Genomic DNA, 25,446 nt, shown 5'->3' on the forward strand with positions numbered 1-25,446 from the left:
AACTAATGAGTTAGTTGCAGGATGATGTATTACGAAACAAGTAAAGAGACTTGCCGGTAACGAGATTGAACTAGGTATTAAGATACCGACGATCGAATTTCGGGCAAGTAACATACCGATGACAAAGGGAACAACGTATGTTGTTATGCGGTCTGACCGATAAAGATCTTCGTAGAATATGTGGGAACCAATATGAGCATCCAGGTTCCGCTATTCGTTATTGGCCGGAACCGTGTCTCGGTCATGTCTACATTGCTCTCGAACCCGTAGGGTCCGCACGCTTAACGTTACGATGACAGTTTCATTATGAGTTTATATATTTTGATGTACCGAAGGTTGTTCGGAGTCCCGGATGTGATCATGGACATGACGAGGAGTCTCGAAATGGTCGAGACATGAAGATTGTTATATTGGAAGCCTATGTTTGGACATCGGAAGTGTTCCGGGTGAAATCGGCATTTTGCCGGAGTACCAGGAGGTTACCGGAACCCCCCGGTAACTTAATGGGCCTTAATGGGCCTAGTGGAGGAAGAGGAGAGGAGGCCTAGGGAAGCCGCGTGCCCCTCCCCCCCAAGTCCGAATTGGACAAGGAGGGGGGCGACGCCCCCGCCCCCCCTTTCCTTTCCCCTCTCTCTCTCCTTCCCCCCAAGTCCTAGTCCAACATGGAAAAGGGGGAGTCCTACTCCCGGTAGGAGTAGGACTCCTCCTGGCGCGCCCCTTGCCTGGCCGCACCTCCTCCCCCTTGCTCCTTTATATACGGGGGCAGGGGGCACCCCATAAACACAATAATTGATCAGTGATCTCTTAGCCGTGTGCGGTGCCCCCCTCCACCATAATCCTCGATAATATTGTAGCGGTGCTTAGGCGAAGCCCTGCGACGGTAGAACATCAAGATCGTCACCACGCCGTCGTGCTGATGGAACTCTTCCCCGACACTTTGCTGGATCGGAGTCCCGGGATCGTCATCGAGCTGAACTTGTGCAAGAACTCGGGGGTGCCGTAGTTTCGGTGCTTGATCGGTCGGGCCGTGAAGACGTACGACTACATCAACCACGTTGTCATCACGCTTCCGCTATCGGTCTACGAGGGTTCGTAGACAACACTCTCCCCTCTCGTTGCTATGCATGACCATGATCTTGCGTGTGCGTAGGAATTTATTTGAAATTACTACGTTCCCCATCAGTGGTATCCGAGCCTGGTTTATGCGTAGATGTCATATGCATGAGTAGAACACAAGTGAGTTGTGGGCGATATAAGTCATACTGCTTACCAGCATGTCATACTTTGGTTCGGCGGTATTGTTGGATGAATCGGCCCGGACCGACATTATGCGTATGCTTACGCGAGACTGGTTCTACCGACGTGCTTTGCACACAGGTGGCTGGCGGGTGTCAGTTTCTCCAACTTTAGTTGAACCGAGTGTGGCTACGCCCGGTCCTTGCGAAGGTTAAAACAGCACCAACTTGACAAACTATCATTGTGGTTTTGATGCGTAGGTAAGAATGGTTCTTGCTAAGCCCATAGCAGCCACGTAAAACTTGCAACAACAAAGTAGAGGACGTCTAACTTGTTTTTGCAGGGCATGTTGTGAAGTGATATGGTCAAGACATGATGCTAAATTTTATTGTATGAGATGATCATGTTTTGTAACTGAGTTATTGGCAACTGGCAGGAGCCATATGGTTGTCACTTTATTGTATGCAATGCAATCGCCCTGTAATGCTTTACTTTATCACTAAGCGGTAGCGATAGTCATAGAAGCATAAGATTGGCGAGACGACAACGATGCTACGATGGAGATCAAGGTGTCACGCCGGTGACGATGGTGATCATGACGGTGCTTCGAAGATGGAGATCACAAGCACAAGATGATGATGGTCATATCATATCACTTATATTGATTCCATGTGATGTTTATCTTTTATGCATCTTATCTTGCTTTGATTGACGGTAGCATTATAAGATGATCCCTCACTAAATTATCATAGAAAAGTGTTCTCCCTGAGTATGCACCGTTGCGAAAGTTCTTCGTGCTGAGACACCACGTGATGATCGGGTGTGATAGGCTCTACGTTCAAATACAACGGGTGCAAAATAGTTGCACACGCGGAATACTCAGGTTAAACTTGACGAGCCTAGCATATAACAGATATGGCCTCGGAACACGGAGACCGAAAGGTCGAGCGTGAATCATATAGTAGATATGATCAACATATTGATGTTCACCGTTGAAACTACTACATCTCACGTGATGATCGGACATGGTGTAGTTGATATGGATCATGTAATCACTTAGAGGATTAGAGGGATATCTATCTAAGTGGGAGTTCTTTAGTAATATGATTAATTGAACTTAAATTTATCATGAACTTAGTACCTGATAGTATCTTGCTTGTTTGTGTTTGATTGTAGATAGATGGCCCGTGCTGTTGTTCCGTTGAATTTTAATGCGTTCCTTGAGAAAGCAAAGTTGAAAGATGATGGTAGCAATTACACGGACTGGGTCCGTAACTTGAGGATTATCCTCATTGCTGCACAGAAGAATTACGTCCTGGAAGCACCGCTGGGTGCCAGGCCTGCTGCTGGAGCAACACCAGATGCTATGAACGTCTGGCAGAGCAAAGCTGATGACTACTCTATAGTTTAGTGTGCCATGCTTTACGGCTTAGAACCGGGTCTTCAACGACGTTTTGAACGTCATGGAGCATATGAGATGTTCCAGGAGTTGAATTTAATATTTCAAGCAAATGCCCGGAACTGAGAGATATGAAGTTTCCAATAAGTTCTACAGCTGCAAGATGGAGGAGAACAGTTCTGTCAGTGAGCATATACTCTAAATGTCTATGTATAATAATCACTTGATTCAGCTGGGAGTTAATCTTCCGGATGATAGCGTCATTGACAGAATTCTCCAATCACTACCACCGAGCTACAAGAGCTTTGTGATGAACTATAATATTCAAGGGATGGAAAAGACAATTCCCGAGCTCTTCGCGATGCTAAAAGCTGCGGAGGTAGAAATCAAGAAGGAGCATCAAGTGTTGATGGTAAACAAGACCACTAGTTTCAAGAAAAAGGGCAAAGGGAAGAAGAAGGGGAACTTCAAGAACAACAGCAAGAAAGTTGCTGCTCAGGAGAAGAAACCCAAGTCTGGACCAAAGCCTGAAACTGAGTGCTTCTACTGCAAGCAGACTGGTCACTGGAAGCGGAACTGCCCCAAGTATTTGGCGGATAAGAAGGATGGCAAGGTGAACAAAGGTATATGTGATATACATGTTATTGATGTTTACCTTACTAATGCTCGCAGTAGCACCTGGGTATTTCATACTGGTTCTCTTGCTAATATTTGCAACTCGAAACAGGGACTACGGATTAAGCGAAGATTGACTAAGGACGAGGTGACGATGCGCGTGGGAAATGGTTCCAAAGTCGACGTGATCGCGGTCGGCAAGCTACCTCTACATCTACCTTCGGGATTAGTTTTAGACCTAAATAATTGTTATTTGGTGCCAGTGTTGAGCATGAACATTATATCTGGATCTTCTTTGATGCGAAACGGTTATTCATTTAAATCTGAGAATAATGGTTGTTCTATTTATATGAGTAATATCTTTTATGGTCACGCACCCTTGAAGAGTGGTCTATTCTTATTAAATCTTGATAGTAGTGACACACATATTCATAATGTTGAAGCCAAAAGATGCAGAGTTGATAATGATAGTGCAACTTATTTGTGGCACTGCCGTTTAGGTCATGTCGGAGTAAAGCGCATGAAGAAACTCCATTCTGATGGACTTATGGAACCACTTGATTATGAATCACTTGGTACTTGCGAACTGTGCCTTATGGGAAAGATGACCAAAATGCCGTTCTCCGGAACTATGGAGAGAGCAACAGATTTGTTGGAAATCATACATACAGATGTGTGTGGTCCGATGAATGTTGAGGCTCGCCGCGGATATCGTTATTTTCTCACCTTCAGAGATGACTTAAGCAGATATGGGTATATCTACTTAATGAAACATAAGCCTGAAACATTTGAAAAGTTCAAAGAATTTCATAGTGAAGTTGAAAATCATTGTAACAAGAAAATAAAGTTTCTACGATCTGATCGTACGTGGAGGAGAATATTTGAGTTACGAGTTTGGTGTACATTTGAAACAATGCGGAATAGTTTCGCAACTCACGCCACCCGGAACACCACAGCGTAATGGTGTGTCCGAACATCGTAATCGTACTTTACTTGATATGGTGCGATCTATGATGCCTCTTACTGATTTACCGCTATCATTTTGGGGTTATGCTTTAGAGACGGCTGCATTCACGTTAAATAGGGCACCATCGAAATCCGTTGAGACGACGCCTTATGAACTATGGTTTGGCAAGAAACCAAAGTTGTCGTATCTTAAAGTTTGGGGCTGCGATGCTTATGTGAAAAAGCTTCAACCTGAAAAGCTCGAACCCAAATCGGAGAAATGTTTCTTCATAGGATATCCAAACGAAACTATTGGATACACCTTCTATCACAAATCCGAAGGCAAGACTTTTGTTGCTAAATTCGGAAACTTTCTAGAGAAGGAGTTTCTCTCGAAAGAAGTGAGTGGAAGGAAAGTAGAACTTGATGAGGTAATTGTACCTGCTCCCTTATTGGAAAGTAGTACATCACAGAAACCGGTTTCTGTGACACCTACACCAGTTAGTGAGGAAGTTAATGATGATGATCATGAAACTTCAGATCAAGTTGTTACTGAACCTCGTAGATCACCCAGAGTAAGATCCGCACTAGAGTGGTACGGTAATCCTGTTCTGGAAGTCATGCTACTAGATCATGATGAACCTATGAACTATGAAGAAGCGATGGTGAGCCCAGAGTCCGCAAAATGGCTTGAAGCCATGAAATCTGAGATGGGATCCATGTATGAGAACAAAGTGTGGACTTTGGTTGACTTGCCTGATGATCGGCAAGCAATTGAGAATAAATGGATCTTCAAGAAGAAGACTGACGCTGATGGTAATGTTACTGTCTACAAAGCTCGACTTGTGGCAAAAGGTTTTCGACAAGTTCAAGGGATTGACTACGATGAGACCTTCTCACCCGTAGCGATGCTTAAGTCTGTCCGAATCATGTTAGCAATTGCCGCATTTTATGATTATGAAATTTTGGCAGATGGATGTCAAAACTGCATTCCTGAATGGATTTCTGGAAGAAGAGTTGCATATGATGCAACCAGAAGGTTTTGTCGATCCAAAGGGAGCTAACAAAGTGTGCAAGCTCCAGCGATCCATTTATGGACTGGTGCAAGCCTCTCGGAGTTGGAATAAACGCTCTGATCGTGTGATCAAAGCATTTGGTTTTGTACAGACTTTTGGAGAAGCATGTATTTACAAGAAAGTGAGTGGGAGCTCTATAGCATTTATGATATTATATGTGGATGACATATTGCTGATCGGAAATGATATAGAATTTCTGGATAGCATAAAGGGATACTTGAATAAAAGTTTTTCAATGAAAGACCTCGGTGAAGCTGCTTACATATTAGGCATTAAGATCTATAGAGATAGATAAAGACGCTTAATTGGACTTTCACAAAGCACATACCTTGACAAAGTTTTTGAAGAAGTTCAAAATGGATCAAGCAAAGAAAGGGTTCTTGCCTGTGTTACAAGGTGTGAAGTTGATTAAGACTCAATGCCCGACCAGTGCAGAAGATAGAGAAAAGATGAAAGAAGTTCCCTATGCTTCAGCCATAGGCTCTATCATGTATGCAATGCTGTGTACTAGACCTGATGTGTGCCTTTCTATAAGTCTAGCAGGGAGGTACCAAAGTAATCCAGGAATGGATCAATGGACAGCGGTCAAGAACATCCTGAAATACCTGAAAAGGACTAAGGATATGTTTCTCGTATATGGAGGTGACAAAGAGCTCATCGTAAATGGTTATGTTGATGCAAGCTTTGACACTGATCCGGACGATTCTAAATCGCAAACCGGATACGTGTTTACATTAAACGGTGGAGTTGTCAGTTGGTGCTGTTCTAAACAAAGCGTCGTGGCGGGATCTACATGTGAAGCGGAGTACATAGCTGCTTCGGAAGCAGCAAACGAAGGAGTCTGGATGAAGGAGTTCATATCTGATCTAGGTGTCATACCTAGTGCATCAGGTCCAATGAAAATCTTTTGTGACAATACTGGTGCAATTGCCTTGGCAAAGGAATCCAGATTTCACAAGAGAACCAAGCACATACAGAGACACTTCAATTCCATCCGGGATCTAGTCCAGGTGGGAGACATAGAGATTTGTAAGATACATACGGATGTAAATGTAGCAGACCCATTGACTAAGCCTCTTCCACGAGCAAAACATGATCAGCACCAAGGCTCCATGGGTGTTAAAATCATTACTGTGTAATCTAGATTATTGACTCTAGTGCAAGTGGGAGACTGAAGGAAATATGCCCTAGAGGCAATAATAAAGTTATTATTTATTTCCTTATATCATGATAAATGTTTATTATTCATGCTAGAATTGTATTAACCGGAAACATAATACTTGTGTGAATACATAGACAAACAAAGTGTCACTAGTATGCCTCTACTTGACTAGCTCGTTAATCGAAGATGGTTATGTTTCCTAACCATAGACATGAGTTTTCATTTGATTAACAGGATCACATCATTAGGAGAATGATGTGATTGACATGACCCATTCCATTAGCTTAGCACCCGATCGTTTAGTATGTTGCTATTGCTTTCTTCATGACTTATGCATGTTCCTATCACTATGAGATTATGCAACTCCCGTTTACCGGAGGAACACTTTGTGTGCTACCAAACGTCACAACATAACTGGGTGATTATAAAAGAGCTCTACAGGTGCCTTCTGGAAGCTGCGGATCTGACGCCGTGTGTTGAACCTCTCGGGAGGGATGCGGTCGGGAGGGTCCATGATGGAGGTGGACACTATGTCGTAGAAGTCAGGCTCAAAGAAGCCCAGGAGGGGCGGCTTGCGGTGGTGGGCAGAGAAGCTGTGGAGGAAGCAGGGGTCGGTGGTGACGCGTCGCCAGTGTTTGCAGACGCCGGAGGCGCGCGGGAGTGAGGACGGCTGAGGCGGGAGGCGCAGCAGGATCTCCCGGAGCATATCATCGTCGTCCGGCAGGGAGGCAGGCGCAGCCGGTGAGGTGCCGCGGCGGCGGCGGCGTGTAATTCCGGAGCCCTCCTCGCTCGAGTGGTGGAGCCGCGTGGTGCGGCGGCCAGCGCCCTGCTCGCTCGCGTGGAGTTGGGGATTGAGCCGCGGGCTGCGGCGATGGGTCACTCTGGAGCCCTCCTCACCCACGCGGATTTCGGGGTTGAGCCACGAGCTGCGTCGGCGGGTCGCTCCGTCGCCCTTGCCACTCACGGGGATCTGAGAGTGGAGCCACGGGCTGCGGCGGAGGGCTATGCTGGAGCCATCCTCGCTAGTGTGGGTTTGGGAGAGGAGCCGCGGGCTGCGGCGGACGGCCATTCCGGCTGCCTGCTCACCGGCCGGGATCTGGGAGTGGAGGCGTGGGCTGCGGCGGCGGGTCATCTCCGCGCCCTAGAACTGGAATGGAGACCCCGCCTGGACCTAGACCTAGGGTTAGACAACATAGGGGTAATTCCGTACTCCACCCCACTGACCAGTATACTTAGGGCCCGTTCGGAAGCAGTCCACGAGCTGGCTTCCAAAATTCACTCCGAGAAGCCGGACCGAACGACAACGCTTCGAGAAGCTGGCTCCGTGGAAACCAGGATTCGCCTGTGCAATTATCGCGGAGACGAGAAGCTTCCCCGGCCCAGCTTCGCCAAAAGCAGAATCGGAAGTTGCTCAAAATTACGGTAGCAATGCCACCGCGAAGTATACCGACTCGAATCATTTCCCTCGACCCGGTGGCCCGACTCCTCTGCTCGTACAGAAAATGAACGCCCACGCTCCTCCTCTGCTCTCACAACCCTAGCCGCCGCCCCGTCGCCGGCCAGCCCCCACGCCGCCGCGCCGTCGTGCCGCCGTTCGCCGCCGCCCCTCGGATCTACGCATCGCCCCGCAAGTGTCCGTCCATCGCCGCTCGCAGCAGCCTCCCGAAGTCACCGTGCTGTCGTCTCCCCATCTGCCGCCACTTCTCCGTTGTTCGCCGGCGGCGGCCGCATGAAGTATAGCTCCTGGACGGGCCTGGCCGCAAGATCCACGCCAAAGAAGCCGTTCCCCCCAGCTTAAGGTGAGCAGCCACCTCCCCCCTCTTGTAGTACTCTGATTCAGTCAAGTTCGTGTGCACACTATAGCCCCAATTGCTTGTGATATCTTACTGATTCAGCCTAGTTCCTGTGTTGTGTGTAGCCCCAATTTCTTGTGATATGAATTGATGATTTGCTGATTCTTTGCTGTTTATTTTCCATATAGTTACTGATCCAGCCTGATTCAGTCAAGGTTACTGTTTATTTTCCATATAGTTGCCGATTCTTTGCTGATGGATGCCGATTCTTTACTCGAGATGGCAGTGATTGTTTCCCATATATTTGGACACATGATTATATACTAATGGACGCTGATTGTTGGTACATGTTCATGATGCTACTGATTTTGGTATCTATTTGTGAGATGGTACTGATTGTTTGGCATATATTTTGAGGTAATGTGTATCCGTAAAGTAATATCATTTTTGTATAGAAATGTCGTCAAGTGGGTCTGCCGAATGGACCGATGATAATACTCGGATTATCGTGGAGTTGTTTGTGAAACAAGTGAAGGCTGGAAACATGCCAAGCACTCATTTGACACCCAGTGCATATGATGAGGTGGGAAAGGAATTCTTGATGAGAACTGGACTTGAGTACACACCAAAGCAAGTGAGGAACAAATGGACCAAGCTAAAACGTGAGTACAACACATTCAAGAAGCTCAAGTTGCGCGAGACTGGAGGGGGTTGGGACTTTGAGAAAAACACTGTGAAACAAGATAATGAGTGGTGGAAGAAGGCAAAAGTTGTAAGTTCTCATGCTTATGTTTCTCACATAATAAAATGTAAACTTTTCATGCTTTATGTACTAATGTCTCTCTTTCATACAATAGGACCTCCCAGGTTGTGGCAAGTTCAAGAAGCATGGACTTCGTAATGAAGAAGGCTTGCGCATCTTATTTGAGGATATCAGTGTTGATGGCACTGACCATTGGAACCCTACATCTGGTATGCCACCCCCCTCTAGTTCGGCATTGAAAACCGCCTTGAATGTTGATGAAATCACCGATCTTGATTTGGAGGATGATACCGAAGAACAACCTTCTCCGACAGTAACTAGTTCATCTAAAGTGAGGCTTGGGGTCACGATTCCGGAGAAGAACAAGAAACCAAAGACTGCACAAGTGATGCAAGAGGAGATTTGAAAGATTAGTTCTATTGCCCAGGCTTCACACACATCGTTTCAGTCTTTCCTAAAGAAAGATGAGACAATTTCTGCTGCCTCTACCATGGATTTAGTTCGTGATTGTGGCGCAATAGACGACACTGATGAGCATTTTATTGCAACTGAGCTCTTTCTGAAGAGAGAGCAAAGAGAGATGTTCTTGCACATGACATCCGACTCTCGAAAGGGTTGGTTGCGTAAGAGGTCTGACCTCAAGTATGGGAACTAGTTTGTTCTATCTTATATTAGCTATGGGAACAATATTTATGCGTATGTTGGTGAAACTATTATTATCTTGTGCTATCCGTACAATATGCCTATGTTGGCAAACCTATTATTATCTTGTGCTATCGGTACAATATTTATGCCTATGTTGGCAAACCTATTATTATCTTGTGATTGGAACAATATTCATGCTTATGTTGACGAACCTATTATTATCTTGTCGGTGAACATATTTATTCTTATGTCGGTGAACATATTATTTTGCTTGATGCTAACTATTGTTTGATATGGCAGATGTCATCGGATAGTGATAGTGAGGATGACAATAGTTATGAAACAATGAGGAATTTGGTTATACATCAACAACATAATATGAACATGCTTTGTTCGGGTGCAGCAGTCATATTTGGCAAGTATTGTGAAAGTTGGGTGATGAAGGCCGAGCCTCGGAAATCTATTTTGAGTGGATTTGGATGGCTTCAAGAGACTATTGCCACACCGGGAGAGACCTACGCAATGTTGAGAATGACGGCAAGTGTGTTCTTTGATCTTCATGACTTGTTGGTACGTGACTATGGTCTCAAAGAAACAAGCTTTGTTAGCACTTATGAGTCTCTTGCTATGTTCTTGTGGACATTGGGAGGTTGTGAATCAAATAGAAGAACTCAAAATTGCTTCAAACATTCAGCGGATACAATCCATCGTAAATTCCATGAGGTTCTACAATGTGTAGTCAACATGGCATCTCACTACCTTAAGCCACAAGACCCAAACTTTCACATTGTGCATGATCTAATTAAGAAGGATAGGAGGGCTTATCCTCATCTCAAAGATTGCATTGGTGCAATCGATGGGACTCATATAAGAGCTTCTATTCCCGATGGCCCACCGAAAGTTAGGTACATTGGGAGGACGGGCATGACAACTCAAAATGTGAGGGCGATATGTGACTTCGATATGCACTTTACTTATGCTTCAATTGGGCAACCTGGTTCTATGCATGATACAAATGTGTTATACCATGCAATTGAGAAGGACAAGCCCTCCTTCCCCCATCCTCCAAAGGGTGAGCACTTCTTTTCATTACAAGTTTACACATGGTGTACTTTATCCTCCAACTAACATGTATGTGTGTTGTCTATTTAGGCAAGTATTACCTTGTAGATGCCGGGTATCCTAATAGAGATGGATATCTAGCACCATACAAAGGAGAAAGGTATCATGTCCCTGACTTTCAAAGAGGTGCACCTCCAAATACTCCTAAGGAGAAGTTCAACAAGATTCACTCCTCCAAACAGAATTGCATAGAGAGAACCTTTGGAGTGTGGAAAATGAAATGGCAAATTCTCCTCAAGATGCCAAACTACTCATTCCAAACACAGATGAAGATAGTTGCAGCTACTATGACATTGCACAACTATGTTCACCTCCATGACAAAGATGATATCCACTTTGTTCGATGTGAAAGGGATCCGGATTATGTTCCAACAATTCCGGATAGATATAAGAAGTATGTTATTCCTTCAAGTGCATCAGATGTACATTATTTGCACTTGTACTACGCAAAACTACTCTCTGACTACCCAAAATTGCACTCTGTACAGCCAAAATCGCAGAAACATACATAGAAAAAAAAATTACAAGCAGCTTTCTAATCTGGCCCGCAATACTCTTTTCAGCCCATCCTACCTTCCTCATAAAATCAGGCCATCAAGCAGCTTCCCCTAAATGGGCTTCAGGCTCCCTTCCTGGGCTGCCAGCCCATGCAGCAGAACTAGAGCGCCCCATAGCAGCCGAACGAACCTGGCTCCCGTGGGAAGCTGGCTAGCGCTGGGCCCGTTCGGAACGTCGCCTGGCTCCCGCAAAGCCAGCTTCTCGTGGGAGCCATTTGGTCTAACTTAAGCCAGTTTTTGAACAAATGTGATTTTTCCCACCACCTTCAAATCACACCAACTTTCTTGAACATGGTGACCCACATGTGCCAATCATGGCTATGAAAGAAAATTTGGAAAAAGAATATTTTACAATGCCCCCCTGAGGTATAGACCGATGTTTTGACCAGACAGTCTAGAGGGCATTATAAATTAATAAAAAATTCAAAAAAATTAAAAACTTAGAAACCCACCTTTGTTTGTGCAATAGATCATGTGTGCCAAAGTTGAGGTCATTTGGAGGTGGTCGAAAAAATGACAGCATCCGGAGGGGGCATTTGGTCTACTTAAGCCAGTTTTTGAACAAATGTGATTTTTCCCACCACCTCCAAATCACACAAACTTTCTTGAACATGGTGACCCACATGTGCCAATCATGGCTATGAAAGAAAATTTGGAAAAAGAATATTTTACAATGCCCCCCTGAGGTATAGACCGATGTTTTGACCAGTCAGTCTAAAGGGCATTATAAATTACTAAAAAATTCAAAAAAATATATAAAAACTTAGAAACCCACCATTGTTTCTGCAATAGATCATGTGTGCCAAAGTTGAGGTCATTTGGAGGTGGTCGAAAAAATGACCGCATTCCGGAGGGGCCATTTGGTCTAACTTAAGCCAGTTTTTGAACAAATGTGATTTTTCCCACCACCTCCAAATCACACAAACTTTCTTGAACATGGTGACCCACATGTGCCAATCATGGCTATGAAAGTAAAAAATTTAAAAAAATGTAAAAACATGGAAACCCACCTTTGTTTGTGCAATAGATCATGTGTGCCAAAGTTGAGGTCATTTGGAGGTGGTCGAAAAAATGACCGCATTCCGGAGGGGCCATTTGGTCTAACTTAAGCCAGTTTTTGAACAAATATGATTTTTTCCCACCACCTCCAAATCACACAAACTTTCTTGAACATGGTGACCCACATGTGCCAATCATGTCTATGAAAGACAATTTGGAAAAAGAATATTTTACAATGCCCCCCTGAGGTAAAGACCGATGTTTTGACCAGTCAGTCTAGAGGGCATGATAAATTAATAAAAAATTCAAAAAAAATAAAAACTTAGAAACCCACCTTTTTTTGTGCAATAGATCATGTGTGCCGAAGTTGAGGTCATTTGGAGGTGGTCGAAAAAATGACCGCATTCCGGAGGGGCCATTTGGTCTACTTAAGCCAGTTTTTGAACAAATGTGATTTTTCCCACCACCTCCAAATCACACAAACTTTCTTGAACATGGTGACCCACATGTGCCAATCATGGCTATGAAAGAAAATTTGGAAAAAGAATATTTTACAATGCTCCCCTGAGGTATAGACCGATGTTTTGACAGTCAGTCTAGAGGGCATTATAAATTAATAAAAAATTCAAAAAAATAGAAACTTAGAAACCCACCTTTGTTTGTGCAATAGATCATGTGTGCCAAAGTTGAGGTCATTTGGAGGTGGTCGAAAAAATGACCGCATTCCGGAGGGGCCATTTGGTCTACGTGCCAATCATGGCTATGAAAGTAAAAAATTTAAAAAAATGTAAAAACATGGAAACCCACCTTTGTTTGTGCAATAGATCATGTGTGCCAAAGTTGAGGTCATTTGGAGGTGGTCGAAAAAATGACCGCATTCCGGAGGGGCCATTTGGTCTAACTTAAGCCAGTTTTTGAACAAATATGATTTTTTCCCACCACCTCCAAATCACACAAACTTTCTTGAACATGGTGACCCACATGTGCCAATCATGTCTATGAAAGACAATTTGGAAAAAGAATATTTTACAATGCCCCCCTGAGGTAAAGACCGATGTTTTGACCAGTCAGTCTAGAGGGCATGATAAATTAATAAAAAATTCAAAAAAAATAAAAACTTAGAAACCCACCTTTTTTTGTGCAATAGATCATGTGTGCCGAAGTTGAGGTCATTTGGAGGTGGTCGAAAAAATGACCGCATTCCGGAGGGGCCATTTGGTCTACTTAAGCCAGTTTTTGAACAAATGTGATTTTTCCCACCACCTCCAAATCACACAAACTTTCTTGAACATGGTGACCCACATGTGCCAATCATGGCTATGAAAGAAAATTTGGAAAAAGAATATTTTACAATGCTCCCCTGAGGTATAGACCGATGTTTTGACAGTCAGTCTAGAGGGCATTATAAATTAATAAAAAATTCAAAAAAATAGAAACTTAGAAACCCACCTTTGTTTGTGCAATAGATCATGTGTGCCAAAGTTGAGGTCATTTGGAGGTGGTCGAAAAAATGACCGCATTCCGGAGGGGCCATTTGGTCTACTTAAGCCAGTTTTTGAACAAATGTGATCTTTCCCACCACCTCCAAATCACACAAACTTTCTTGAACATGGTGACCCACATGTGCCAATCATGGCTATGAAAGAAAATTTGGTAAAAGAATATTTTACAATGCCCCCCTGAGGTATAGACCGATGTTTTGACCAGTCAGTCTAGAGGGCATTATAAATTAATAAAAAATTCAAACAAATTCAAAAAAAATTATTAGATGACTTGAAGGTCAAAACATTAACTTGTCATATATGAAAAAAATGTGTATTGAACGCAAGTGAGCATGTGTATATTTTAGTGTGTGATTTCAAGATCAAATCAACACACATTGGCAATATGCCAAAACAAAGTGCCCACCTACAAGAGCAGGAGAATTCATTCTCCACGGCATGCATACGACTAGGAACCCTGCCGTGCATGGGCCAGGATGCAGGCCCGTGGTGCAGAATATCTCTGCTGCTAGTAGGCCCCACGGGGCAGAGGGGACAAGAGTTAGGCAATGTACTGCCTGCAATTGATAGGAGCTTGGGAGGGGAGTCGCAGCAGGGTATATAAACCGGTGCGGCGCTCTCTCGCTTGGCGAGGTGGGACTAAACTCCCACCACCCAACGGCTATGCGCTGCGAGTGCCCTGCGCGGCTCCGCCTTGGGCCCAATTCGGGCGGGCTGGCCCAGGGCAGCCTTACTCCGCTCGCTTATACGTTTTATATTTTCTTTGTTTCTTTTCTTGTTTATATTTCTAATATTTAAAATCAAATCTCTTTTTTCTATATTATTTCTAACACTGTTTACTAAAATTTAAAAAATATGCCAAATTCTGTTGTGTTTTATTTCATTTGTTCTTACTCTTTTGTATATTGATAATATTTACGAAATATGAACTAAAATCTTGTGTTTTAATTCAATTCTTCATTCCAATATTTCTTATCTTTATTATTTTTTAAATACTTTTAGTTTGTACGATAAAATGTTCTGTTTTATTTCACTTCCTCATTCTAATATTTGTTCTCTTCTTTATATTTGAAATATTTCCAAAATGTAAGATAATATGTTGTCTTTTATTGCACTTATTGATTCAAAATTTTTCTTCTGTTTTCTATATTCTCCTCTTTTCTTTGTTCTGACAATTATAAATTTAAATAATGTATGATATAATGTTCTCTCATATTTCACTTTTCATGGTTGTATTTCCTAATTATAAATTTTATTTTCTGTTTCATACTTGAATTATTATTAAATCAAATATAGTTGGGACAATCGCATGTATGCCTCCACTTGCACCATGTACTACAAGCAGGTTCTTCTTCTCGGTCTCACCAATTGGTACCAAACTTTTATGCACACCCTACAATGACCATAGCAAGCATGCCTGGCAACTACTGTTCATTTCCGACACTCTATGCATTTTGTAGGCGTTTTGCGGTGATAAAACCCTAGAACACTGCCGCGGCATGACGCAACGTGTGTTTTGTGTCCGAACTCGTGCACATCTTGCCTGGGGGGCACATTGGCCATGCTCACATGCTCCCAAAAGTTGGGGTCATCTCATGCATGCCCCACATGCACCATGTACAAGCCGGACCATTCGGGTCTGCCGAAGGGCAAGTTTGGAAGAGGTTTTCCTTGATGGTCCCACCAAAAGATCCCAAACTTTTTGCACACCGTACCATGACCATGGCATGCATGTGGTAGTAGAATTCATACACCACGGCCTCATTTTTGTTGAAATCCAATTAATATCCATGTGTATTACATGTAACTGAGCATGTGTAAAATTTATTAGATGACTTGAAGGTCAAAACATTAACTTGTCATGTATGCACACAAAACTTGTGTATTGAATGCAAATGAGCATGTGTATAATTTAGTGTGTGATTTGAAGATCAATATACATGGCAATATGCTAAAAAAAAGTGCCCACCTACCAGAGCAGGAGAATTCATACTCCACGGCCTGCATACGACTAGGAACCCTGCGGTGCATGGGCCAGGATGCAGGCCCGTGGTGCAGAATATCTCTGCTGCTAATAGGCCCCACGGGGCAGAGGGGACGAGAGTTAGGCAATGTACTGCCTGCAATTGATAGGAGCTTGTGAGGGGAGTCGCAGCCGGGTATATAAACCGGTGCGGCGCTCCCTCGCTTGGCGAGGTGGGACTAAACTCCCACCACCCAACGGTTGTGCGCTGCGATGTGCCCTACGCGGCTCCGCCTTAGGCCCAATTCGGGCGGGCTGGCCCAGGGCAGCCTTACCCACGCGCTGATATGTTTTATATTTTCTTTGTTTCTTTTCTTCTTTATATTTCTAATATTTAAAATCAAATCTCTTTTTTCTATATTATTTCTAAAAGTGTTTACTAAAATTTAAAAAATATGCCAAATTCTGTTGTGTTTTATTTCATTTGTTCGTTCTCTTTTGTATATTGATAATATTTATGAAATATAAACTAAAATGGTGTGTTTTATTTTAATTGTTAATTCTAATATTTCTTATCTTTATTATTTTTGAAATATTTTTAGTTTGTAAGATAAAATGTTCTGTTTTATTTCACTTCTTCATTCTAATATTTGTTCTCTTCTTTATATTCGAAATATTTCCAAAATGTAAGATAATATGTTATGTTCTATTGCACTTCTTCATTATTTCAATTCTTCATTGCAAATTATAAATTTTATTTTCTGTTTGATACTTGAAATATTATTAAATCAAATCTAGTTGGGACAGTCGCAAGCATACCTCCACATGCACCATGTACTAGAAGCAGGTTTATCTTCTCGGTCTCACCAATTCAGATCAAACTGTATGCACACCCTAGGATGACCATGGCAAGCATGCGTGACGAGTATCGTTCATTTCCAAAACTCGATGCATTTTCTAGGGTTTTTCCGGCGACAAAACCCTACAACACTGCCCCCACGTGACGCAACGTGTGTTTTGTGTCCGAACTCGTGCACACCTTGCCTGGGGGGACACATTGGCCATGCTCACATGCTCGCAAAAGTTGGGGTCACCTCATGCATGCCCCCATATGCACTATGTACAAGCAGGACCATTCGGATCTGCCGGAGGTCAGGTCTGAAATTGGTTTTCCTTGATGGTCCCACCAAATGATCCCAAACTTCATGCATACCCTACGATGGCCATGGCATGCATGCGTGACAAGTATCGTTCATTTGTGACACTCGATGCATTTTCTAGGGTTTTCCAGCGACAAAACCCTACAACACTACCCCCACGTGACGCAACGTGCGTTTTGTGTCCGAATTCGTGCACACCTTGCCTGGGGGACCACATTGGCCAAGCCCACATGCTCCCAAAAGTTGGGGTCATCTCATGCATGCTTCCACATGCACCATGTACAAGCAGGACCATTCGGGTCTGCCGGAGGTCAGGTCTGAAATTGGTTTTCCTTGACGGTCCCACCAAATGATCCCAAACTTCATGCATACCCTACGATGACCATGGCATGCATGACCAGTATCGTTCATTTGCGACATTCGATGCATTTTCTAGGGTTATCTGGCGACAAAACCCTACAACACTGCCCCCACGTGACGCAACGTGCGTTTTGTGTCCGAATTCGTGCACACCTTGCCTGGGGGACCACATTGGCCAAGCCCACATGCTCCCAAAAGTTGGGGTCATCTCATGCATGCTTCCACATGCACCATGTACAAGCAGGACCATTCGGGTCTGCCGGAGGGCAGGTCTGAAAGTGGTTTATGCGTAACCTACGATCTCACGAAATGATCCCAAACTTTATCCGTAACCTACGATGACCATGGCATGCATGCATGACAAGTATCGTTCATTTCCGACACTCGATGCATGTATAATATTGTAGAAATGATAGAGATACTGTAAATATTGTTGAACATATACAAGTATACAGTAACTAATAGGTGTCACAAAGAGTTTTTTTTAGGGATGAACCAATGATATTTATTTTGAGGGAAGAAACAATGCAAGTAGGTGGGCCGGCCCAGACCACAAATAAGTGTCGGATCCATATTGTGGAGCCCACAACGCTTCGCTTTCCATGCAGGTCGATCACACGCACGTCGATCACAGGAGTAGTTGCCATTCTGTTACACAATTCTAGGATCGTGCTAATCCATATGTTCCTAATCCCTACGATTGAGGAGCACGTTCAGCCTTGCTTCAATGGAGGAAAATATAGATCGCGAGATTGGCCACAGGGAAGTTACGACGACCTAGGCGTCGACCTCGTATATAATCTCCTCCTCCTCGCACATGTTGTTGACTAGATCGACTCCTGCCGGCGAGGCGTCGACAGCTCCGTTCACCGCATCCCACACGCCACAAAAACCCCGAGAAGATCAAGGTCGTCCGCACGTGCAGGCCGACCTCGATGAACTACGTCAAGAACGCATCGCCGACTTCTTTCATCTTTGTCGACCGATCAAGTAAATTGTCCTCCTTCCCTCGCGCCTTCATAGCAAGCTACTACCTCCGTCTCGTTGCTTTGATGGACTTAGGTTTACCACATATTTTCAACTAGTATGAACTCGACTAGATGCGTTCTGACCAGATGGCGTAGATGAAAACATTCTTTGGTTCTTTCATAGCATGGTAGAATAAGATGTTGTTTTTCGAGAAGCATGATGCAATACATTTTTTGTCACAAGATCCAATTATATTTTTGTCACACGATCCAATTATATTGTTGTGCACATCGAACATTAAAGAGTTATTAACATTAGATGTTGATGAACCTCAAATAGGTACCATTGCTATAGACTCTAGTTTATTTATAGCTGAACAATTTGTCAACCTGTTAGTAAGACAACCAGACGAATTAGTAACAGTTTACCATATTAAATTTATTGATTATATAATTTATATGATACTCAAAGAACTTGATCAGATGCAAGTAAATTCAATTACCAATTGTAGTTATTTTTTATTGCCTCATGTCAGCACACACTTGGCCGCATGTTGCAGTATACATGGTGATAGTTTTGTATTTCCATTAGTGTTATTTTTGCATTAGTGTTAGCTACTGCCAGAAAGTTTTATATTTTTGCATGTCTATTGTTATTTTTGCTTTAGTGTTAGCTAATGTCACGAAGTTATATATTTTCTTTCAACAGGATGGACGAGCTGAATGGAGAAATAGTATGCGCAGTTGAGAAATGGTGCAAGCTTGTTGCAGATCTATCGAGCGGTCAACGTGCTAGAGTGACTGATACATAATTGCGTAGCATGCTGCAGATACCATCTATTAAGATGTGTACCCTGCTGATTAGGTATATGATTGAGAATTTTCAGGCCAGCACAGGCAGATTCATTATACAAGAGCAGGTTGGCGAGGTGACTCTCGGTGCGGTCGACGTCGAGTGCATCTTTACCCTCGAGAACCAAGGACTGTCCGCTTCGGACATTCTGACTGAAGAAGGCGAGGACATGAAGGAGCGGGTGCCGCCACAATTTCTCAGTAAGACATCAGAAAACATAGTGATAGATAATCTCATTGAGGACATAATTAAAAGTAAAGCCACCGACGACGATTTCCTTCACAAAGTAGTGCTTGTCCTGTTAGGAACAATTATTGCTCCCATGTCGAGCAAGATTGTGCCAAAGCAGTACTACGCTTTGGTCGAAGATGTGAAACGTATTTCAAAGATTAACTGGAATGCCTTCACCATGCGTGTTCTCCTTGATTGCCTTCGCATAGTGAAGAAAGGCAAACACCTCCGCCAATGGCCGAAAGGCAATTTGGCTCTCTTGCAGGTACACATATGAGACCTGTTGCATAATGTCAATTATCATATCATTGCAATTTTATGTGATGTATTTTACTCACTCTAAATCCTTATATTTTTTTGTAGTACTTGTACTGGGAGAAGGTGCAACCGGTCGAAGGCGAATGCGCCTATAATCCCAACTTGTCCATACAACCTCTTATGAGGAACTGGATAGAAGGTGCAACCACTAGGAGAGATAGGTTCGACTATGACAATGGGCGCGGCCGTGGTAACGTAAGGGTAATTTATTGTGTTTCGTCTTTCTTAAATGTTTTGTAACTTAATACTATTTATTTTTATTCATCACATGTACTTCAATATCGCATGCAGATCGAAAATAATATCACCCAGGAGTATAGGGCTCAGGAGCCCAACATCCCAAATAATGCGCCTACCATGAAGCCAAAAACCAAGCCTGCAACTGGAAACGCAAAGAAGTCGACGACAGCCGCATTGTCGGAAAATTTGATGGAGCTTCTAATGAAGCGGTGCATGGACTTCATACACACCCAGATGAGGCAAATCCCTGATCAAGTTGCTGAGGTATCACACCCAAACTTTATAGTTTACAGTATGTTTGCTGTTTTAAACCATGCTACCATTACTAAGTTTATATTTCTATTGCAGAGGTTGTTGGAGAAGTTGAACAAAGCAGGTGTCATGTACAAGCCGGCTGCTGTCGTGCCATCTGTGGAGAATGATCCGGACGAAGTGGATTCGTTCGAGAATGGTCCATATGAAAAGAAGGAATTCGTGTACAAGGAAGACATGGACAGTGATGGATAGCCGATCATTGACATGACGCAGCCTGATATAGTGCTTCCCGACCATAAAACCGTACCTGAGGTACTATGTATTTATCTTTCTGTCTATAATTTTCTCGTTTAATTTTTTTACGTCCAGAAATGTTCACACGATTTAGTTTTGCCAAACAGAAAACCCCACCGAAGATGAATGGACACAAGGAAGCTTCACCTGTTAAGCGTAATGATGTATGTGGGGGTACACCGGAAAACCCTTGGGTGGTTGGTACTTATACTCTAGCACCTTCATCGGACATAGACATTTGTCCATCTTCTGTCAGCAAGTTCATGGCTAAGGCGAATGGAAAAAAGGGTGCAACAATCGATAAGGATGAGGAGGTTATGTCCGGTAAGCGGAAGCGGACCGTTCCCAAGAAATTTGAATCCCCCTACGCACTTGACAAGCCCGGCAGGCGTACCAGCCGTGGTCAGAGAACCTCTGGTACTAGTACTGCTACTAGAGGTATCGTAATTAACATTCTTAATTTTTTTATTTACTACCAATGCATATGTTCACCATTGTTGATGTTCATATTATTTCATGCAGCTCTATTTTCGAACAATAATGTGCCAGAGGTTGTGGCATATGAGTTGACGCCGGAAATAATTGATGCATCTGTTTCATTTGTCGAGTTAGCTGCTAGCACTGAGAAGAACAAGAACAAAAAAATGTACTATAGTGAAGGGCGTGGCATAACTCTGACTTCCGAAAGGATTCTACCGGTACTAGCTCATAGATGGCTGTCGGACGATGTAAGTACTACTTGCATGTCCTGTTTTTAAAATGCTCAATAATCTATGTCTCAACTTTCAACATGTAATGCGCTGATATTCTGTGGAGGTTATTGATCCTTATATGGGACATTTGGAGCTGCGTGTTGGTCATGATCGTTACCTCTGTCCAGCGTGGAGGTCCAAATTTCTTGTAGATCATGCTATCGCACATGACGATCCATTGCCATCGAGCTGCAACACGGATAGTGCTCTGACCAAAGCTGGAGCAGTTAATAGAGTCACGAAAGAGTATACTGTGCGTGATAAGGTACATAATGTTTGTGATTCATCACTACAGGATAGTTCATCAAGTATTTCTTTTGATCCGTAATGGTTTTTTGCACTGTAGACGTATATCGCGTTGAATATCGACAATAGCCATTGGATGACCGTGGTCATGCACATGGTCAAGAAAGAATTCCAAGCTCTCGATTCGCTCTATCCTCTGGACCTGACTGAGAGGACTGTTAAAGCACTGGTAATGTAACCAAAATTTGTACCATTGCTCTTACATATTGTTTATGATTGTTCTTTAACACTATCCTCTTTATAGCGAATGGCTATAGCACACGATATGCGTCAGGCAAATCTTATTACACTAGGGAAATATTCGGACGTAAGTAAGTGGCCTATCAAGGAGTATGACATACCCCAGCAAGAGGATGGGTGAGTTAATAGGACATCATGCGCAATCAAACAACAACACACATGTTTGTATTGCCCACCGCTAATGTTTGCATATGTACCAGGAACTCTTGTGGCCTTTTTGTCACAGAATATCTAGAACATTGGGACGGGGACTGAATCACCCGCCAATTTACACAGCTATGCTGTTATTTTCGTTTGTAGACTAGCTACTATGGTGGTGTAGCAACTTCGGTTCATGTAACCTTTATGTCATTTTTTGCAGGCCACCGTTGACGCAAGGAGAAGACGTTTCGTCGCAAAGTTGATTATGTCACCTTCAAACTCGATGGAGTGTGTGAAGAACAAAATTCGCGAAATCGCAAGGAAAAGGCGCGCCTGAAGAATTCATGCGGCATGCAAGATTGAAGTTTTAGTGGTTTGGATTTAGTCCGGTCGAAGGTTTCGACGGCATGATTATCTTAGGGGTTCCATCATTTTTATGTAATAAACAGGGCACATGCATGTGTATGTGTCTGTCAGACAATTCGCTCATACAAGACAATTCGGTCATAAAATTCGCTCGGAGAAGACAATTTGGTCGTACCAATAAAGTTTTGGCTTCACTTATCGATTGTTCTTATTTAATATTTTTCTCGTCTCCAATTTTTTATAATTTTATTTTTCACAGCTTCACTTATCAAGTGTTCTTGCTTAATATTTTTCTCCTTCTCCAATTTTTTATAATAGTCTATTTTTCTCTTCAACTGCTCTCGTAAGTTTCATATTAAAATTTTCACAATCTTAACTTTTTTTTAAACTCTACCAAGCTTAGCATTCTGCCTTAGCTATCTGCATGTCATCATCTTGCATAATCTCCTAGTAATTCCCCCTCATCACATTATTATGAAAAGTAGTCATGGTAGATAAGTAAATATATCGAGCCAAAATGTAATATTACACTCATCAAAATTAGTCATGTCAGCTCGTTAGCTCTATCGCGTGTTATCAGGCATCATGTTTTTCTATTTTGTTTTACAAACCCGTCGTTTTTTATTATATGTATAATTAACTTTTTCTGTACTCACCATAATGCCAGGCACGGCCCATCTAACCACGTGAGGGGCCCCACAGGCGGGCTATCTTCCCGGCAGCGCTACACCAGCCCATTTTGCTAAGTTTAGATCGATCTTTCCCCTCTTCCAAATCCCTAGCCCTCCCTCTCTATTTGCGCCTCCAAATCTCGACGGCGAAAGCATGACAGCGAGCTGGGCATCGGGCGGCGGCGGCTGCGGCGAGAAGAGCGGTGGCGACCACAAGTTAGGTCGAACCCTGGGTACTGCAAGCAGGTGGGCCGGATTCAGTGGCACAGGAGGCAGCGGCGGCGGATCTAGTGGAACAGGGGACGGGGGTTTCGTGGGCGGCGGTGGGCCGGGAGAACCCACGGCTAGGGTTTCTTTAGTGCTACACTTTGGTGGCAAAAAGGTAAGTTCTTTACCGTTGTTCTTTACATCCCGGCATTATCGCCCATAATTCATCACATGTGGCCATGACAAGATCCATCTATGTGGTCATCAGGAAACTCCTAGTGGTCGTGTCTGCATAGATGCAGACAATTTTGGCAGCGCACTCGGGGATGTGTGTTTGAGGTTTGTCTACTGAGCATGATCTTCAAACTAATACTGCTATTGCGGTCAAGCTGCAAAAAAGTTCAGTGTTTAACGCTTGCAGCGACAAGTTCAGTTATAAAATGACTTGAATTTCTCATGATTTATTTAGAATGATATCACTTCTGAGTATGTTGAATGGGTTGATGGGGAGTGGGATAGCAAAGCAAAGTCAGTCATTAAGTATCTTGCGATGAAGAACAAGAAACTGGAGACTAAGATTACAGAATATGAAGCTGAAATTAAAAGGAATGAGAAAGAAAAGAGGGCAATGGTTAAGATGCACAAGGAGATATTGCTCTATAGGGATATGATTTTAGGATTTGGAGGTCTTCTGTATCTTGGCATGCTTACCATTATGATTGATGTCATAGTTAGCAAGTAGATTGTTCATAAAGTTATTGACATCATTGTAATTGACATGATGAAATGATGCTGAATTATTTGCTATTCAGTTTATGGGCAAAGTGTAACAGAGATTGCAGCATAAATAACATGGGGCCATCATGATTGGTAGACAATGCACTTTTGGCATGTTCTATATTTGGCAGACAATGCACTTTTGGCATGTCCTGTATTTGACAGACAATGCACTTTTGGCATGTTCTATATTTGGTATGTGATGCACATGGGCACATCACCTAGCAACACTACTGATTTATGTAGCAGACTAGTTCATTGTCTTGTTGCAACATAGGAGCAACATCTAGCAGCTTCCATGCAACACTGAAGCAAAGCAACAATACATATTCAATATTCAGAAATTTAACTGAATTTGGCACTTAGGGTGAGCAGTAGATATTCAGTTCTTCAGCCACAAAGAACCCGATCAAACCGTACCGATTGCATAACTTATATGCTTACACATAAAAGCATACCTAACCAACATCAAACCCAAAATAATGTTAACTTATATGCTGAAACATATAACAGCATACCTAACTTAAGATAACCAGCAGCTTCCTCCTGCTTCAGCAACTGTGCCCATCTTCACTTCTTCAGAAATTTGAGGCGGCGTGGGCGGCGCACCACACACGGAGAAGCCTTCTTATTGACCACTGTTCTGTTGGACAGCTGCGCCACCTGATCCTGAGCCACCTCCTCTTCTTCCACCTTCACTATGTCAGGGAGGAGGGGAAGGACCTCGACGTCGATGGGCATTGTCTTACCACCCTCGACGGCGACCAGCGCTACCATTTGCACAGCGTCCTCCTCGCCCTCCTCATGGTCATCAGGGATGACCAGTACCTCCTCCACGTCGTCCTCCATGACGTCAGAGCCGAACGGCAGCAATGGCTTCGACACATGGCAGACCTGGTAGTCCGGGCTGACGGGCGCAGGGACAGTGAGCTCGACGTCGACGCGGTCCGCCCTCGACGTGACGCGTGCTGAATCTGGCCACAGCATCATGGTGGTGGAGCGGTACATCCACCACCTTGCGCTGAACAAGGGAGTCGCTCAGCGTGGCCTCTCGCATTGCCCACACGAGTAGGACAGCCGGCGGGACGCCGCGGCCGTAGGGGAAGGCGCGCTTCCTCCCGGCGTCGGTAAGGACTTTGATGAGGCCACGCGCGTGGTTGACCAACATCTCCGTGCTGGGGAACCAGCCGCACACCTCCGTCAACTGCTCGCGCCACCCCTCGTCATCGCCGGCGAGGTCCATCATCGCTCTCTGCCAGCCGAGGCTTCTCTCCATGGAGGCGGCTGCAGCGGTCGCCAGCGAGGGTATTCTCGATCTACTGTAGGTGGGGATAAGAGGGGAGTTCGAACCGGCGCCCGTGGGAGGTGGGTGAGTGTGTGGTGGGGAGGAGAGTGGTACAGTTACTTATTTAATGGCATTTCGGACGTGGGTAGGGGAAATGTACAATAATATTCTTTCTACCTCCCGCCCCGGTCATTACACAGTAAAAAAAATTGATTTTTGTTTACAAGGAAACATCTTACTTTATT

The 25,446-nt window shown here is 43.7% G+C and overlaps 1 protein-coding gene across 1 annotated transcript; it reads left to right on the plus strand.

Annotated features, from left to right (window-relative positions):
• The first annotated feature begins 7,898 nt into the window (after positions 1-7,898).
• LOC125542587 (L10-interacting MYB domain-containing protein-like) lies at positions 7,899-9,800 on the plus strand. The gene is made up of 3 exons (XM_048705668.1): positions 7,899-8,232; positions 8,682-8,998; positions 9,084-9,800. The coding sequence occupies exons 2-3, from the start codon at positions 8,684-8,686 to the stop codon at positions 9,393-9,395; spliced, it is 627 nt and encodes a 208-aa protein (XP_048561625.1). The 5' UTR covers positions 7,899-8,232; positions 8,682-8,683; the 3' UTR covers positions 9,396-9,800.
• The last annotated feature ends 15,646 nt before the right edge of the window (positions 9,801-25,446 follow it).

Source organism: Triticum urartu, chromosome 3 (assembly GCF_003073215.2).
Source record: "Triticum urartu cultivar G1812 chromosome 3, Tu2.1, whole genome shotgun sequence".
NCBI classification, from domain to species: domain Eukaryota; kingdom Viridiplantae; phylum Streptophyta; class Magnoliopsida; order Poales; family Poaceae; genus Triticum; species Triticum urartu.

What these genes read in the sequence shown, in the direction of transcription:
- LOC125542587 (XM_048705668.1), top strand. Translation starts at nt 8,684, where the DNA reads ATGTCGTCAAGTGGGTCTGCCGAATGGACCGATGATAATACTCGGATT. An exon ending in GGTGGAAGAAGGCAAAAGTT is followed by an intron (nt 8,999 to 9,083) that starts GTAAGTTCTCAT and finishes TTCATACAATAG; the next exon opens with GACCTCCCAGGTTGTGGCAA.